Source organism: Miniopterus schreibersii (assembly GCF_964146895.1).
Source record: "Miniopterus schreibersii genome assembly, chromosome: 6".
Classification (NCBI taxonomy): Eukaryota; Metazoa; Chordata; class Mammalia; order Chiroptera; family Miniopteridae; genus Miniopterus; species Miniopterus schreibersii.
Window position 1 is genome coordinate 74,480,986 of NC_138107.1, and position 18,794 is coordinate 74,499,779.

The 18,794-nt window shown below is 46.5% G+C and overlaps 2 protein-coding genes across 8 annotated transcripts in view; one reads left to right on the top strand and one right to left on the bottom strand.

The window, feature by feature from the left end:
• Positions 1 to 298: 298 nt before the first annotated feature.
• Positions 299 to 6,418, top strand: HEBP2 (heme binding protein 2). The gene is made up of 4 exons (XM_081141380.1): positions 299 to 452; positions 930 to 1,065; positions 2,089 to 2,269; positions 5,864 to 6,418. Exons 1-4 carry the CDS (start codon positions 351 to 353, stop codon positions 6,075 to 6,077), a joined length of 633 nt encoding a protein of 210 aa, XP_080997506.1. The 5' UTR covers positions 299 to 350; the 3' UTR covers positions 6,078 to 6,418.
• Positions 6,419 to 13,444: 7,026 nt separating this feature from the next.
• The window catches only part of NHSL1 (NHS like 1), a 193,570-nt gene continuing 188,220 nt past the window's right edge, over positions 13,445 to 18,794 (bottom strand). For all 7 annotated transcript variants that reach the window (XM_081141375.1, XM_081141373.1, XM_081141377.1 and 4 more), the window contains one exon: positions 13,445 to 15,377. In XM_081141375.1, coding sequence (XP_080997501.1) covers positions 14,681 to 15,377 — 697 coding nt within the window. In that variant the 3' untranslated portion in view covers positions 13,445 to 14,680. The remainder of the gene's footprint in view (positions 15,378 to 18,794) is intronic.

An 18,794-nucleotide genomic window follows, 5' to 3' on the forward strand; every position in this document is an offset into this window, starting at 1 on the left:
GCAGGGGCCTCCCGAGAAAGCCGAACCCAACGGGGCCCCGCAATCCGGTCTCCAGCCCTCACCCCTCGAGGGGGGCCCCGCAGGGGGCGCGGCCCGGGCTGCCGCAGCCAGGGGTGGGAACCCGGGTCCCTCGGGGCCGCAGTGCCCGTTCCCGCCTCGGCGTCCGGCGGACTCGGGCCTCCCGCGCTGCAGGGGGAGGGACGCGCGCCCGGGGCCGCCGGCGGGCGCGGGGCGGGGCGGGCGCGGGGCGGGGGCGGGGCGGGCGCGGGGCGGGCCGGGCGGCGCGGGGCGGGGACTCGGGACCGGGGCAGCCGGCGCGCTGGGCTCTCTCCCGCAAGGTCGGCGCGCCCATGGCCGAGGGGCTGCAGCCCGAGCGCGGGGCGGCCGGGGGCGCGGCGGACCGAGCGCTGGAGACCCCGAGCTGGACGGCCCCGGAGGACGCGGGCGCCCAGGTGGGAGCCTCCCGGGGCGCGGGCGGGGGAGGCGGTCTTCGGGCTGATTTGTGGGGAGGCCGGCAGAGCCCACATATTTAAGGAAAAAGTACCATTTTAAAATGGCCTGAGCCCCTAGCTCCATTCCTGCCGCTTAGTCATAACCCCAGGTACTGGCCACATCTCAGCCTCTTTTCTTTGCGGGGGTGGGGGTGGGGGAAGGAATCGATCTCAGCCCAGTGCCCGCGGGCGCCCCTGCGGGCCGAGGGGACGGAACAGATGCCCGTAAAGTGAATTGGGCTGGCTCCCCATCCCCCCTCCCCACCCCCACCCCGGGCTGGAAAAGTCCAGAATCCCAGGATGGGCGCGCCCGGCCCTCAGGACCAGAACCTGGGGCTGGACCCAAGAGGAGCGCAGCCCTAGACAGGACCCAAATCAAGGCCCTGTGCTGTTGCATCCCCGGCCTGCCTTCTTGGAATCACTTCTCTCCCATTTTAGCCGGAAAGTTATGAGATCCGACACTATGGACCAGCCAAGTGGGTCAGCACCTCGGTGGAGTCAATGGACTGGGATTCTGCGGTCCAGACTGGCTTTACCAGGCTCAGCAGCTACGTTCAAGGCAAAAACGAGAAAGGTGAAGGCACTTTACCCTGTAGTTAAATATCGTGGTTGAGTCCCCTGGCTTATTCTCAGGTTTTAGTTTACGAAAGAAATATCCTTTAGAATAGAAAAATAACCAGATCAACAAAGACTTACAGTTTTCCAACCTCTGTTCCTTGACTGTGTTTCTGCTGGGTGAGTTGGGTCTCTGTAACTAGCCGTAAGTCCTTTCATGGCTGATGCTTCGAGGTCATTTGGTGACTGGTGGGGTGAGAGAGAGCAGGGAGGCATGAAGGCAGAAAGAACACAAGATCCAGAGTCTCAAGACATAGCTTCTGGTTCTGGCTCTGACGCTATTTATATTCTAGTAGGTCACTTGGCCAGTGGCACTTCAGTTTCTAAATTGTGAAAATAAAGAATGGATGGACTATGTGATCTCCATCATCTTCCTTGCTATCCCGAAAACTTTAGAATTCAGTAACCAAAAATAGTAGTACAGAAAGTGTTTAATGTGGGTAGTGGATAATTGAGTCATTTAAAAAACATGTTTTTATTGATTTCAGAGGGAGGGAGGGAGAGGGAGAGAAAGAGAAACATCGATGAGAGAGATGAGAGAGAAACATCAGTCAGCTGCCTCCTGCACGTCCCCTATTGGGGACTGAGCCGGCAACCCAGGCATGTGCCCTGATCAGGAACAGAACTGTTGACCTCCTGGTTCATGGGTCACACTCAGCCACGGAGCCACACTGGCCAGGGTCGCCTTATTTTTTAAAGATGGAAATTGTCTTAAAGGTAAATACAGGGTGGGGCAAAAGTAGGTTTGCAGTTGTTTGTATGGAAAATAATACAATAATTAATAAATAATACAAGAATAAAGAGTTTTGCATATTCACAACTGTAAAACTGCTTTTGCCTCTCTATTTATGTCAGTAGCATAAAGTGAATCAAGAAACTCAGATCACAAAGTAATAGTTGAAGTTCAAAAAAGTAGTGATAAATACTTTACGTTTGCTTTCACGGTCTCCTTTGTATTTAAATATATATTTTTATGGCACAGAGATGAAAATAAAGATGACAGCTCCAGTGATGAGCTACGTGGAGCCGGGTGCAGGCCCGTTTAGTGAGTCTACCATTACCATTTCCCTGTATATCCCCTCTGAGCAGCAATCTGATCCGCCAAGGCCTTCAGAGTCAGATGTCTTCATTGAAGACAGAGCCGAAATGACTGTGTTTGTACGGTAAGTGGTAGGTAATTTATAGCCCTGCTGACTGCTAGTTTCACCGGCCTGCACTCCGTTTAGCTCTGATGCAATTTCAGTAGCCTTTTCACCCTTCCATAAAAACAGGTCTAATGCATTTTTGTGGTGTTTTCCCACTGGCTTAGTTTTATATGTTACCAGGGATCTGTTGCAAGATATAATCAATTCATTTAATGCAGTCTATTGCATACCTTCCACAAATCAGACACAATGCAAATTATAAGCATAAGATTGCCCTTACCTGCCATCTAGTTAAGCCTGAACAAAAATACCTTAACTCCCAACTTCTAGGTCCTGATAACCCCAAACTCTATCCTTTTGTTCCCCAGCACAAGGGATGGCTGCTGCTTCCTGAGGTTATTCCCTCTGTTAGTTTACGGATTTCTTTTTACTTTTTCAGACTTCTAATACCTGTCACACTCATTCCTTATATTAAATTCTCTGTTGAATTTTAAAGAACACACACAGTACATGACAATAGTCTCATACTGGGGTCCCTTTATTACTCCCTCTCATCACCACCGACCTGTTAGAAGAATGTCTGTGTCTCCGCTTCCTCAGCTCCCACGACCTCCTGCAGCCACCACAGCCCGTTACAGCCCACGCCTCCTCCGCGGAACTGCTCCCGCCACTTCCACAGTGCCCTTACGTGTGTTACGTAACAGTCCCTTTTCAGGGACCCCTGCAGCCTTTGCATGTGGACCACTGTCCCGATACTTGTCCATCCTATAACCCTCAGCGTGTCGCGCTCGTCATTCCTCTCCTCCCTGAACGCTCGTCACCCCGAGAATCACTGTCGATGCCTGTTATTGACCCTCCCGTCAGAGCAGACTTGCTCTAGCTGATCCGTTCATAATGCCTCAAACACCTTGTCTAACGACTCTCAAACTTAGGGTCTCCACCCAAGTTCCCTACTTGTCAGACATTTCCATGTCGGGTAGGGGTCGGGGTCAAACTCAACAGCTCTAAAAATAGCCTTTCCCCAATTCCCATTTTACACGGACAGTGCTTTTCTTACAGCAGTGGCAATCAAAGCTCCAACCTGTTACTCCATTTAAAAATCTTCGTTGGTGCCCGGCCGGTGTGGCTCAGCTGCTGAGCAGCGACCTAGGACCCGGGAGATCGCAGTTCAGGTCCCGGCCAGGGCACATGCCCAGGCTGCAGGCTCGATCCCAATTAGGGGGCTTGCAGGAGGCAGTATATTTCTGTTTCTATACTTTAAAACCTATGCTTAAGTTTTTATTCTTTCCCCCTCTTTTAATTTAAATCTTTTGGCTCTTTTCTTTCCCATCCCCAAACCCCCCATGTATCTCACCCAAACATCAATGACTCTCATCATTGATGTTTCTGTCTCTCTCTCTAGCTCTCCCTTCCTCTCCCTGAAATCAATAAAGATATTTAGAAAAAGAAAAATCTTTGTTGGTTTCTTCTTGTTTCAGGGTTAGTTCGGGTTGTTCATTCACATTCTGCATGCCTTCTGTATCGTGGCGATCCCCTCTCCCCCACTAGCTGTGTTCCGTAGACTTTCCCCTCTTTCCTGAGCAGGCCATGCCCTTCCCCATCTCTTTACCTTTGACATCAGGCAAGTTACGAGACTTTCCTTGCCAGAATCTCTACATTTGGAAAATGTGTATAATCATAGTACCTACTTGTTTCAGAGGGTTGCCATGATTAAATGAATGAATGTACATAAGATACTTAGAACATGAGATTACTACTAGTTCCAGCTGCTTCTTTCCCTGAAGAGCCCACATTCATCCCCTAGGACTTAGAATGGCACCTGGTCTGGGATAACTTCCTCGGTTTCTCTAATCAGCCAACCACTCTGTCCTTCTGTTATTCTAAATTACAGTGACCTATTTATAGATGATAAGAACACAGCAGCGTATTACTCTGTCCATATCTTTCAGCTCCAAGCAAGGCAGGTGTGTGGGGGGAGGCTCGATGTGTTTGTGTAATGAGTAGAGCATGGATAGATCATTGTAGAACAGTATGTATTCAGAGAACAGAAGGTGATTTCTAATTAGGGCCCTCAAGATTTGATTTCAAGGAAGAAGTAGGATCTGGAAACAAATTTCCTTTAGGCAGAACATACCAACAGTTGGCTGTTATTAAGGAAATCAATAATAATTTAGGAGACAAAATCTTCCTTAACACTTGGTTCAGAATTATAATTATCAGTCAACATGCTGATTATTATATAACAGTTTTATCAGTTTATCTTCAATGTTTCATATATATGTGTGCACATAGATTCTAGGACTTATTCAACAAGGATTTAAATGAGACTATGCCAGGAGGGGTTCCAGGTGCCTGACGGACACTGCAGAATAAAATAGACACGGTTTGGTTGGTACCTTTGAGAGTTTACGCCTTATCTGAAGAAGGGTAGGACTGAGCCTTCCCACTGGCACATTGATAATAGAACTTATGCTAAAGAAGGCATATTAGGGATATATTTGGTTCTCTGAGTTTCCTATTCTTAACCTTCAAAATCAAATTCATCATGTTTGCATGTCAGCAACTCAGCTAAGTGTGTGTCCTCTCATGATTTAATCTCAGGATATTTCTGTTTCTATACTTTAAAATCTATGCTTAAATTTTTATTCCCCTCCTTCAAATTTAAATCTTTTGGCTGTCTTTTCTTCCCCCTCCCCAAACCCCCCATGTATCTCACCCAGCTTTGACCAAGTTACTTTTCTGCCCAACATCCCTTAGAGATATTTTGAGAGGAATCTCCAAAGGCCTTAGGATGCTGGTATACAAGGTTCCTTCTGGCTTGGCCTCACCCTCCTGAGCTCACTTGGTGCCTCACTATGAAAAAGCTTTGCAGTTTGGGACTTCTGTTCTTTTTCTTACCCCTCCCCTCTCTCTGCCCAGCAAAAACATCCTCCATTCCAGACCCAACTCAGATCACAGCCCTGATCTTGATTTAATCATATACTCAGTGTTCCCAAGCACTAACAGACAGTTGGTCCTGTCTGTTAAATCTCTTCTCAGGCTCTATAGAGAGAGCTGCGAAAATGTTTGTCCCTTGCTTTAGACTATAAATTCATTGGGTCAAAACTATATTATATTCATCCATCCATCAGTGCCTACCCTTTGCCCAAGGGGATGAAGAAAGGGGAAATGTTCGAGAAAATTCAAAGTCTGGAAGGGAGGCTTCTATGCGGGTTTTGGCGTGGTCCCCTGACCAGCAGCATCAGTATTCTTGGGAGCTTGTTAGAAATACAGACTCTCGGGCCCCACCCCGGACCTCCTGAATCTGCATGTTAGCAAGAGTCGTGTGCACGTTAAAGTTTGAGAAGCACAGAGTTAGAGGACGAGATGGTGTGACTTCCAAATCCACCTGCCAGCAGACAGGCCGCATGCCTCCTCCTAGCTGTCCTTGGCGTGCTGAGGTCACACTGAGGCGGGGAACCAGAGGAAGGGAACGCTGGTTTCAGGGGCCGAGGGGTGGAGCTTTGACACCGCTTTATCCAGCTTCATTGTACCAGCTCCTGCTCTTCTTTTCAGGCTGACATTGGCGTCGGTATTAAAATCATTCCCGGTTATTTCTGTTCTCCCTTGTAGGTCTTTCGATGGATTCTCTAGTGCCCAAAAGAATCAAGAACAGCTTTTGACATTAGCGAGCGTTTTGAGGGAAGAAGGAAAAATTTTCGATGAAAAGGTTTACTACACTGCAGGCTACAACAGCCCTTTCAATTTGCTCAATAGAAATAATGAAGTGTGGCTGATTCAGAAACATGAACCCTCCAGAGGAAAGGAAGGAGACGGAGAGAAGTAGCATCGCCAGGGGCTAAGCTGTAACACACGTGTCGGGGCACCTATAAGTAAAGCGTATGTCTAGCATCTTCCACCTGAGAGTACTGACATGACTCGAGCTTATTCCCAACGTGCCTTTTCAATGCTTGAAGCTTTATCGAGATACGCAGATAACGGGGCGATATTCTACACACACGTAAATGGGTCGCAACCCTGGTGGTCTTTAGCTCTGTGAGGCTCCAGGCAGGTGTCATGATGCCTCCCCTTCACTGTATCACAATCATGTTGCCGTTTTCTACTTGGATTTGTGTCAGTTGGATGTTATCCCCTCCAGGTAGTATCAATAAAAATGTTAAAGATTTACTTACCTTGTGTGGGACTACTAGGCAGGCAGGCCTGGAGAGGTGCAGTTAGGGTTGGAACACAGATCAAGCTGCTATTATAGTCTGAGTCCTCCCCATCTGCCCAAACTCGCACAGTCCCCAAAAGTACTGATCGTATATTGTGACAAAGATTTAGGGACTTCCTATCCTATTTTGATATTCAGTAAAGTTTGTATTTTTCCTGAACAAATGTATACAAACATATAATTTTAAAACTCACTTTAACTTTTAAGTTATTTCATGTAGTCTTTCTGGAGGTCCTATAAAAATGACTAATAAGAGTGGGTTGCCACAAAATCAAGGAGGTTGACATTTTCACCTGTTTTGGACAATGCTCGTCCTGGAGAAGATGACGTCACATTCAGATCCCTAGGAGCCTGTCGTGGGGAAGGACATTAGCTTTGCCCGGGGCTCCTGGAGGGTGAAGAGAAAAGCAGGTTGTCCGAGTGGAAGAGAAAAGCAGGTTGGAGCTCAGGAACTTCCCAACAGTTAGAGCTGCCCCTGAATGACAGTCCTTCCAGTTCCCATCGCTGTGTGGTTTAAACGGGAGCCATGGGATCACTTAGATAGGAGATCTGAACATCCAGTGGATGAGAAGATGGGGCCGGAGGAATGCTCAAGGTCCCTTTAACCCCAACATTACATAATGTCTCTTACAATTGATCTCCCTAACCTGGATACAATGGACTAACATACCTACAGTTAATGGTTTCCGTGGCTAACGCTATGAATTGCCTTCTAGGTGTACCATCCCAAGTGCTTTGGCTGAATTACCACATTCAACCCTCAGAACACCGCTGTGTGCCACATTGTATTGTCTCTAGTTTACAGATGAGGACACTGAGGCACAGAGATGTTAGGTCACTTGCCCCAGATGAAACTAAGGACAGAGGCTGGTGGGAGCCCAGGCAGGCTGACTCCTTGGTCCATGCTTTTAAGCACTACGCCCACTTGCAGATAGCTGTGGAGATGGGCCAGGACTGCCCGGAGGTGCTCTTGCACACCGTGCGTGCAGTCAACACAGTTATCACCTCAGACGTACCTTGTAGACCGTAATTTTTTATAGAAAACAAGCTAGGTTTCTGGTTCTGGAATTTTTATAAATTTTAAACTCCTGGGCAAATATTTTCCAAAGGTATCTGCTTGCGTTGCCTACTTAATGGTTTTTTTGCATTTTATGCTTGCCAAAAAGACACTAAGTTTCTTTTTTAGCTCAGTTACCATCACCAGCTGCAGAGCCCCTTCGAGGCCGCCAGATGAGTGTCCACAGTACTAGCCCCCACTGGTATGAGGTAAATATTTCTAACACGTCCTCTACAGTCCTATATAAAACAGGCATCTCTTACGCAATAAATCCCATTTTAAATAAGAGAAGCATTTATCTGATTATCAAGATTTAGTTGGAATCTGAAACATGTTCAGTAAAAAAATCAATTTTGTACCACTCAAGTCCAGGTATCCCATTTTCCTTCCTCTTCCATAGTTCGTAAATGAAAACATTTTTCAGCCTGAATTGATCAATCCAGAGAGTAGTTCTTATGGCAGTGAATTAGTTATTTTAATGATGTGGCTGGCACTGATTACAAAATATCCCTTATGTCAACATTTCTTTTGAGATTTTTCTTCTCTTGTCTATAGGAAATTCATGCCTAGACTTTGTCTTAAGCTAAACCTTCCACCTTTGCTGTTGGTCTCATTTGTGCTCCACTGACTGGCCCCTTTTCTCTCCTCTCAGGCTCTCCCTCTCCACATGCCCCAGTCTGCTTCCCAGCAGGCTCTGACTCTGCCTAGCCACAACCCACCCGCAAAAACAAAATCCCAATTCCCCCTGGACACGTAGATAGAACAGTAGTTCCCATCCCTCCCTTGCTGAGATTATCCAATTTCTCTGGAAAGAGTTGTCCAAGGGCTTCCTTGGAGCTCTAGGTTTGGAGAGGTATCTCAGGGACCATGACAGAAAATTAAGGTGGCCAGTCCCCCCCCCACATACCCAATGTGGATGCTTCCCCACAGAGCCATCCACATTGGTCTATGTGTGTGTAAATTTTCATATGATTATATATTTTCAAAATCTTAAAACAATTCATTTAAACCCAGTGCATTCATCCATTTCTTTCATCACTTTACCTCCTAAAAATCTCCTTTCCCTCCACCCCAAACATTTCACTGAAATGTCATTTATTTTCATTCATTCTTAAGTCATTGTGGAGTCCTTACTATGTTCCAGTTCATAGCCATGGGATCTGCTGTTCCTCTCACTCACTGTGCCATCTAGAAGCTGCTGGCCTGATAGAACACCGAAAAGACCTGCTTTGGTGCCTGGTTGGAGACAATACCCTGTCAGGATGGAGCACCATCTCCGGAACACAGTTTACCTACTAAATCAGAGAACCCATATGGTGCTGTGTCCGCAAGAGGAAGGACACATGGACCTGGGAAACAAGGGGTAGGAGGAAGAGTGACTCCACTTGCCATCACTCCCAGTGAACCACTAAGGGCTGTAACACTTTCCACCCCACAGCTCTAGGCACTGCAGAGCCAGACGTCCTTGTTCTCAAAGGCGCACACCCTCCCCAGGCAGCACAGCAAAAGTGCCATTGAACTTCAGCCCAATGCTCTCACTTGGGCGCCTTGGTGTCCTTTGTCCAGGGACCAGCAGGCAAGAAGAGTCACCATAATGTCAGGGATAGTCAACCCTGAACTGCAGCCGGGGTAAGCTGCTGTTAAACGATGTGAGGAAATCAGAGGCCCACGTGGGGCACCCCTGCCTAATTGTACTGAATGGACACCTGCTGCAACCCTGGTCTGAGAAGGGTGTGACGTCCAGGAGCTCGGAATCCCCTGGAATGAGCTTGGTTCACGCCATCAGGAAAGCCACCCAGACCAGCAGAGGTGACAGTTGAGGGTGAAAGGAATTTAGAGTGAAGGAGGGGGGATGGTGAGTACCAGTTGTCATCTGGAGACCACCAACTACAGGAAGGTGCTGTAGATGGTCCCACCAAAATGTTCTTCTAAAGTTTCTCCTCAGGGAGAGAAATCCACCAGAGCCCTGGAGGAGTTTACAGGGAAGTGGATCCACATGGTACAGGGGTGGACTGGGACAGGCATGGAGATGTGCCACTTAGGTCCCCGTTCAAGGGAAGACTTGCCATCCAGCTGCAGGAGGTGTGGCTAGCTGACATGACAGCCTCCAACTGTTGGCTTCACCGGGGCCCACCTTAGCTTCCAAGCTGAGCTCATGCTCTTCTCAAGGCGGGAAGGGTTGGTAGCCACTGGTTTCGCTAAGCTGTGGAAATCGAGGGCACATTTTCCTCAGGGTGGCCTCTTGTCAAAGACCAAGCAAGGCAGTGGTAAAGGACCCAGCTGCTCCTGTCCAACACAGGCCCCTCCAGCGAGCCCCCATCACACAGGCAGACTTGTATGCTCAGGACCGCAGTCTGATGGCTCTCCCTGCCTTCCTCCCTTTTCCTTTCAAAGGTGTCACACGGCAGTAAAACCTTTGACAATGCTGTCTGGGTCTACTTCCTGAGGAGATGAAACGGGCATAGAAATACAGGAACTTTTCTTTACAGTATTACAGGCTGAGGCAGGAATAGCTTCTATTCAGGGACAGAAGAGAACGCGTGAGGGGAACAGGGACAGGTCGTAAAGAGGCCTTGCGGGCACAGCAAGGAGTCAGGATCCTACTCCAGTTGCAATGCCCCATCTTTGGGGGTTTGACGTAGGGGAGTGCTACACATTTTGCAGGGTGGATTGAGTGGTTGAAGGTGCGCAGTAAAGATGAGGCCAGGTGGGGGCTTTTGAAATAGTCTGGTCAGGAGGTAATAGTTTGGGCCTAATAGGTAGCAGTGGAACTGGCATGAAGCAACTGGACTTGTGAAATATTTTGGCAATACAGTTGACATGACTTGCCTATGGTTTAGATATGGGGTGAAAAAGAGGCCACAAGGATGAGCCTGGATATGGGGCCTGAGGCACTTGTGAATTGTAATGCCATTAAGTCACAAGGTAAAGACTTGGGGAGAAGTAGGGTTTGGATGTAGTAAGGTTAAAACACCTCTAATGCAGGTTCTGAGTAGGCAGTCGATACACTAAGCTGGAGCTCATGGAGGAAGTCAGCAGAGGAAATATTTAGGAGTTACTAGTATGTATCGTATTTAATGCTATAGAATTAGATGTTGTCACCAGGGGCGTGTAGCTTGTAAAGAAGGCTAAGAACCAAGCCAAGTCATGTCATTCCCCTCCTTAAAAACTCTCGTCATTCCTCAGTACTACAAAACCAAACCCAGATTTTTTAGAATGACATCCCAGGCCCTCTACATTCTTGCTCCAGCAGACCATTCCAGTCTCACATCCCACTGTTTTACTAGCATCTTCTTTTAGCTACGTGGCTCCCTCTAAACGCTTTGCCTCTGTGCCCTTGCTCATGTCATTCCCTCCATCTGGAATGACTTGATCCAGCCAACTCCCTGTGCTTGGTGATAAAATCGTCTGTGAAGTCTTGGCTCAGGTTCCCCACAGCCAATGCCTCCCCCATCTACCTAGTCAGAGGCAGTGACATCTTCCTCTGAGGGCCACATCCCTTACCTGCAGTCAGTGAAAAATGATTCACCCAGTGAGCCTGCAGGGGGACAGCCCAAGGCTGGTGCAGTGACTGGATGTTCTCAGCGGGCCAGGCTCCTTTCCCCTCTGCCTTCCACATGTGGCTTCCATCCTATTGGTGCTTCCAAGGTTGCAAGAGCACTGTTCCTCCCGCTCCCCATCTGTTCTAGGGCGAAGAGGAGGGAGGCCACAAGAGGAGGGATGGCACCTGCATGAGGAAAGCAACTTTCCTGACAACGGCGGGGGCCAGGGGCCTGGTATCGCTTGGATGCGTCGCCAGCCTCAGCCAAGGCGGGTGCTGTTGGTGAGAACGCCGTCGGTGGGTGCCGGCAGGGTTCGGCCTGAATGTTCTCCCTTCTCTACTCCAACACTGACAGGTTTCACCCGATAGTTCATTGTTTATGCGTCTTTTCCCTAGGTTTGAAGTTCCTTAATGATCTCTCGTCCACATGTGTTGATCTTAAACACTCATTCTAACCTAGGACATTAGAAGTATTTAATAAACGGCTTTTTTTTTTTCATTGCTTGACAAATAACTACAAATTGCTTCTAGTCTTTGTTCTGTAAATAAAGGTGGAAGGTAGTTTAAGCAGCTCAGTGAAACAGACTACAGTATAGTAACTGAATAACTTATTACAGAAAAACAGACCTCAAGAATCAGGTCCATGCTTTATCCAAAATTAACACCCCCTCCTCTCCCCACAACAATATCCTAATATCTGCCAAAGTAAATTATCCTGCTGTGCTTATTTCATGATAAAGCCTCAGCAATGTAAATCATTCATTCATTTAATGTACTGAAAACACATTAAGATAGACCCAATAAAGTCAATCCCGAGCCTCAGCTGTCCTTCCAGAATATCCACCAGAGCTGGGTGTGGTGTTGGGTGGGGAATGAGAGACACAGAGCCACCACCTCTTCTTTCCTTGTCCTTGTCATTCGTCAAACACACAGGCTCATCCGCACATGAGAAGCAATGGTTTCAATCAATACTCTTCAGAAACAGGAGGGCAGAAATCACACTGAAGTTGAGGCTGCTCCCAATGGACAAACTAAATGGGCATTTGTTTCTCTCCCAACTTTTAGAAAAACTGAAGTGGAAATAATTTAGGCCTGGGGCTTGTGTCTGACTATCTGGTACTTAACAGTCTCGGGGTACAAGGCAGGGTCAAGCCTACCCTCTCTGAGCTTTTAGGTATGACATGATCCGTTAGCAGCGGCTGGCCCCACAGCAGCAAAGCTGACGATGCCATGTGGTTCAGGAATGAGTCTAGGCTCGTCTCCCTATAGTTCATCCACGCCTGGGAAACGTTCCTGCATCTCTCCACATCACAACATCTGAACTATCAGTCAATACATTATTCATATTTTATTCAAATCCACAGGACATTACTTAGAGTTGTTTTTCCACATGTCCTTTTAGATGGCATCATCCACAGTGTCTGTGATGTTCCAGATCTTCTCTGTTAGGTCCCACCTCCCACAGGCACCTTCTGGTCTTCACTGCTGTTCTGTTCGCATCCAGCAAAGCACTCAACAGCTCTGTACAAGAAGACCTATCTCATTATTAAAAAATGCATGTACTTACAAAAAGAAGTAACGTTCAAATGTTTACTTTACAACTGTTTTATTCAAAGCAAATTTAAAAACCTAATATACTTTTTCCGTTAAAAACGGTTTTTTAAAAATATTTTTATAATTAGTTTTGATGTCGTTTATCTCACCTTAAACATATATGATCTGTATATTAACTTAAAATTTTCTGGTAGCTACGTACATTCTAATCTTTTCTAGGTAGCGACGAGGAGATTTCATATTCAAAAGCCAACACCACTTTTCTAAAATTAAGAAGAAGAAAAATCCTTGTAGTAGGCAACTGCCCCAAAAGGTAAAAAGCCATTTGCTTTTGGCCAAATGTCAGGTCTTGATTTCTGGTTGTGTTTGAAACGAAGTGTTTTGTTTTCTTCAGAGAACAGAAGGATCCTTAATTCTTTAGGTGTTTTTTCTCTTTTCTCTCAAAGACTTGTATAAACTGAGTATCTGAGGTTTTACTGTATAAACCTTATGATGATTTGGCCTGTGTGGTCCAACTTTTAGATGACATTTGCATACCAGAAAAGATGACAACAGGCAGCTGTCTGGTATGTCATCCAAGAATTACAGCATTGCCACCTAGGTCCTTCTAGTGAAGGAGACAAGACTCTGATTTTATTTCACCAACAAATCAAGTCCAGGGTAGTTGGGAGGGAGCGGGGAGAGGGGTCACAAGAATATGACATAAGAATAAATGGTTCACATACGTTTCCCCATGTCTAGAAGTGTTAACATTCTGACTGAAGAAGATTAGAAGGTAATTACCTAACTCAATTATTTATAAAACATAAAAACGCACAAACCACATGATGCAAAAAAATCTTTTTAATCTAAAAACTCATTTTCAGGGCTAATTAATAGCCAAGCCCTGCCATTTTTTATCAGTTTATTAGACTAACAAGAGCTATTCGGCATTTTCGTCCAAGTAAGGTAATATATAATAGATTTCGATAAACCTCTCTCAGTGAGGACAAGATACTGCAGGCAGTTCAAGGAAAAATAGCCATAACTTTTTCTTTGGTGTAACCAAAAGGGTATCCAAAAGTTAGCAAATGTTGACGTTTCAAGTGATAAGAAATTGCCAAATGGAAGTTTAAACTCTGGTAAAAACAGTTGTGCAAGGAAAAGCTCCGCCCACAGTTCTGTAGTGCAAGTTTTCAAATCTAATTCTGAAAAATAGTTTTCTTTCATAAGCAGGAAACGAATTGCAGCAGTGTATCCCTCGCCCCTCTGCCTTCTCTCACTCCCACCTTCTGCACGTGCAAACCCTCATTTCAGTTCTCGGAGGTCCTCGATCCTCAAGCAGGAAATTCAGTAAAAAAATGACCCCCGTTTCTAAAAGTCAGGCTGAAGGTTGTCTGTAGCTGCACAGCAGCAGGCTCTGAGTTATAGCGTTGCCCCTTCCACATGTCTGTCATTTTTACAAAAAAGAAAGAAAGCCTTTTTTCCCCAGAAAAAAGTACCTGAACCAATTAGTCACTTAGCCCTTTCCCAGCCTTTTGGGTGAACCGCGAAAGCACACCTGTGCACACACCCACGTGTTCTGTGCACTCAGAGCCAGCAAATCTATCCCCTCTTAGAAGTGATGGTCCCCTCCTTCTGGAATGAGCTCATGTCCAGAACCATGCTTCTAAAGCGCTCACCACCAGTCCAGAAGCCTCCATCACTCCACCTAGCATAACTGTCTTTTTTCCTCATATGCCTGTACATGTTGTTTGTGTGTGCCTGTGTATTTTTTTACCTAAAAAGTGTTCAAAATGCACACATACACACCTGTGCACACCCCCCCAGCATTTAGCACACACACAAACATCTTCCCCAGGAAGCGCTTTCAGAAGTTAAGCTTCTACTTGCTTTTACGCCCCAGGGCAAGTGCCAAGTGAGTCCCAAATCACCCTCACCCACCGCGGGCGGGGCAGTGCCCGGGGCCCCAGCACAGTGCCAAGTGGGCTCCCCGGGCAGGCAGGGGAGGGCACCCCACAGGCTTCCTGGAGCGATGTGCTGTGCGTCTCCCCCGTGTCATGCGGGAGGCTCCTGTTCTCGCCCCTAACTCTCCTCCCTCAGGGGACCTCCACACTGTTCCGACGGATCCCTGCCCTGGGCACTGACTGTCCCACCGGCAGGGCCACAGCGCAGGCTGTCCTCGTGCACTTCTTCCCCCGCCAGCCCGTCCAGCGAACAGCCCCTGGCCGCGCCCAGGGCACAGCGAGCCCTGCTGTCTCCAGGCTCCGTGGCTTCCCCCTCGCCTTCCGAGATGACGGTCATGGGGCTGCTCTGGATCCGGTTCCGCACGCTGTACCTGCTGCTGGCCGCCGATGGTGGGGTTCGGCTTCGGCCGTACCTGGGGCCTGAGAAGGACAGGCTCCGAGGCATCAAGCCTTCGTTCTTGGCCCACTCCTCCTGGGCCCTCCTGCTCTTGCTTGGGGAACAGCTGGATGGGCTGTCGGGAGTGTCCGGGGAAGGCTCCGACCTTGACCTCTGGAACCTAGGGTCTGTGTTCTTGAGCATCTCAGCTGCGGACATGCGGGCGCTGGTGTCTGACCGACTCCCCTTTTTCAGCAGCAGAGCTTTGAAGTTGTCACTGCTGGTGCTGCTCTTACGGACACTTCTCTGAATTGATCCCACTTGCTTTGGGGAGGCGAGGCTGGGGGCAGCACCCGTGGGTGTCACTGGTGGGGAGGGAGAATGGTTTCGGGTGTGATCGTCCTCTGAATCTTTACGGCCAAGGACTTTCCTCTTGGATCTGAGATTTAATAACATTAAGATACAGGTTACTTCCCAGTGGTCCACTGGATGGCAGCCACAACCACCTGCCTGTCTTACCACATTCAGGTCTCCAGCTATTATTTTTGCTATGTAAACCTCCAAACACCCATGCAAACAGAACAGTTCATTGTATTACCATGTGTGCCCATGACCCAGCTATAATTATTAACTCATGGCCCCTTTTCTATGAACTCCACCCTCAATGGACTACTTTGAAACAAATCTCAGACATCGTAATAACTTACTTCGTATAGGACCATTTCTACAGCTTTTAATAACTGCCATTTTTTATTTAATTCTCCTACACTGGACTGATCCTGAGTGGATTTCACGGTGCTGGTCATCCTTTCTTTCTACTCTTCCTTTTTCTGTTTGGAGCTGGCACTGAACAGGCCTAATAGATAAGCCAACTCCCAGAATATCCTGTCTACTGAGACAGGCCCCCACCCAGGTTCTAGTACAATCCTGCAAGAGTCTGACATAAAACCAATCTTCCCTGGCTCCTACTGGGCCATGTGTCAACTCCTAGGAGTCCATTGGTCCAGAAAACTGAAGCAAACCTTCCACACCAGGTCCTGTTTCCTGACTGACATCAGAGGACCTCTAGCTGATGAAGAAAATGTGAGCGAGGTGGGGAGAGTATGAAAGAGGAGGGGCCTTCGGGGAAAGTGATGTGTTTCCTGCGGTATTTCTTGTCCTCAGTCTCTAAGAATCTCCCTGTTCAATGTGTTTTCTGCTGAGTGAATCAGAGATAATACAGCAGTTGAGCCAAGTGACCTCTTGCTGGTATTTTCATAACAACCACTCAGTGTGCAAGGAATCCCTTAGCGGAGTATAGGTGACCTTGCTTTAAGAAAACTCGGTACATTTGATAAGTCATGGGTATATCTCATTTTCTGCTTTAAAATTCTAGAATATGCAGCAGGGAGAAGTTGAGAGGATGCTATCTGAACATACAGATTAAGAGTCGAATTTGAGCACTACCGGCTTCTAGCTGTGTGATCTTGGATCAGTTACTTGTCTATACTGCACCTTAGTTTTCATACTTGTAAAATGGGAATGATGGATGATCAGCCTCACAGGCCTGCGAGGATTCGGTGCGATAAAGCACCCCTGCAGTCACATGGACCTGAGTTCAATCCCACCGCTCAAGTGACCTTGCTCAGTCTCCTGGGGCCACTTAAAGTTTCTGATTCTGTTTCCTACATGGAAAAGGGGAATAACAGCAGGTACCACATACTTTATCAATCAAGATGAATGCAATAACAGCCATAACATGTCAGGCCTAGCATATAGGTGCTTAATAAACCTTTGAGTGTCATTTAGGAAAATATAACTTTCCCTTCCTGCCACCAAGTCAGGCTTCAGTGCTGTTTTTATGTGGCCTGCACAGCAGGGCACAGGGGAGGGTGAGTCAGGATGGCTGTCCCAGGCTGGGTGCTCCCAGGGTCCTCTCCATGCTTCTGGCTAAAAAGAAGCTACCAAAGCAGAAGACAGGACATAGTAAGGACCTAATTCAGAGGCTGAAGGGTGGCCACACCTGACGTGGCACCAGTCCCCTTGGTAATGCAGAGCCTGGCCTATCATATTTGGGTTCAATGGTCCTTCTCAGCTGTCAATTAAAGCAATGCTCTAGGGTAAGCTACTGAGCAACTGATAGAAACCACAGAAATAACAGCATCTCAGAATTGCAGAGCTGGAAAAGTAGATGGTTTAGTCTGACCAGAGGAGGTAACTGAGGTCTAAAGAGAGAAGTCACACAGCTGAATGTAAGAACTAGGACCTGATGGAGTGATTTTCCATTTCTAGCACACGGCCTCACAATTTCTACAGGTTGCGCCCCAAAAGCAGCTCTGCTCATCCCATTTTTGCATATCTTTTGCTTGGTTTTTCAATGAAGAGGGTGTGTCAAGTGCCATACAACAAGCCACAGCAATATTTGATTAAAGCTATGGCCTTTCATTATAGATTCAGAATTAAGAGAAGGGATGAAAATTTATAATAGTGTTGTTTTTGAAGAGCAACTGCCCCCTAAAATGAGAATTAAATCTAAATATTTGAATTCTCTGCATGTATGTATGTACACACACACACACACACACACTGTGTGTGTATTTTTAAAGAAGGTGGCTGTAAAAGGTGCTTAAACAGTTAACTCTGGCTTGAAAACTAATTACTTCAATGAATATAAAAATTTCACACCTCAACTGGCGTTCTACATTTTCCATCTGGCTTCCAATCTGAAGAAAATTAATTTGCATTCTAAAACTTGAAGGCTGTGTTTCAATTTAGATATTCTTTATTTTAAATTATTAGCTTAGGTACTGAAGGGGATATGAAATAAAGCCCTAAAAGTCACAAACTTTAGGTGGATTTTTAAGATGTCTACTAATATATCATCAATGCTAAAATAAAAACTAGCATGTGTCCTGGCTCTCTCTTGGCAATCCTATCCTAGTCAGCCTGTAAGGCTACCGTGCGTACACAGAATAATTCAGACAGGCTGATTTCTACATCTGCTGTAGATATAATTATAATTATGCTCTAGATATAATTTTCTAGTAGGAGAAACCACAAATTTTTCAGGTCCTTAAGAAGGTTGCTAAAATAAAATATAGAAGAGATCTTTGGCATATTTTTAGGAAAAGCACATAGTGATTTGGGCCTACAACAGTTGCGTTTCTCACTGAGACCAAGTATTTAGTACACAGAGCAACCAGGCAACGCATCTTTTCTGCGATGCTATTATAAATATATAGGCCTGCACATCTAGTAACCCAGGGCATTCCATACTAAATGAAAGATGCCGAGTCTTGAAACAACTTCCAAACAGTTCAATACCACTTGGTCTCATTTAACTCAGAAAATACTTATTGAGTGCTTATTATGTATCTCACATGGTCAGAGTTAGAAACAGCTGCACAGACCTCCAGAAATGCCACTAATGTTGAGTTCAAAGGAGGCAGCATTGTTCATTTCCCTGTTGCAAGGAAAAATCTGATAACTAGCTACCTTTTCATTCCTAATGAGATCAAAGAGAACAGTCGGACGATGTTAACAGGGCAGTCTGTGGGGTCTTCTGGGATACTATACCAATACTACAGCCAAGAGGTAAAAAGTACAATTCTTCACAAGCACTTTAATTCACCAACTTGGATTTTTCCTCCCAAGTTAGGTTTTATATGTTGCATGAGGAATCTCAGGTAGGGACAGCACTATGCTTTTCCTCTCATGCAAGAAGTTTTGTTATATTTCAAGAATTGGGACAACGGTCATACACAAGGTTATTCACACAATCAAATGATGTTACAGGATTTTTTATTTCAGGAGAGGAAAAAGGGGACCTTGACTTAGGGCAATACAAGGCTTTGGAAGCATAAGGGCCTTTGTAAGA

What these genes read in the sequence shown, in the direction of transcription:
- HEBP2 (XM_081141380.1), top strand. Translation starts at nt 351, where the DNA reads ATGGCCGAGGGGCTGCAGCCCGAGCGCGGGGCGGCCGGGGGCGCGGCG. An exon ending in TCAAGGCAAAAACGAGAAAG is followed by an intron (nt 1,066 to 2,088) that starts GTGAAGGCACTT and finishes TTTATGGCACAG; the next exon opens with AGATGAAAATAAAGATGACA. An exon ending in GAAATGACTGTGTTTGTACG is followed by an intron (nt 2,270 to 5,863) that starts GTAAGTGGTAGG and finishes TCTCCCTTGTAG; the next exon opens with GTCTTTCGATGGATTCTCTA.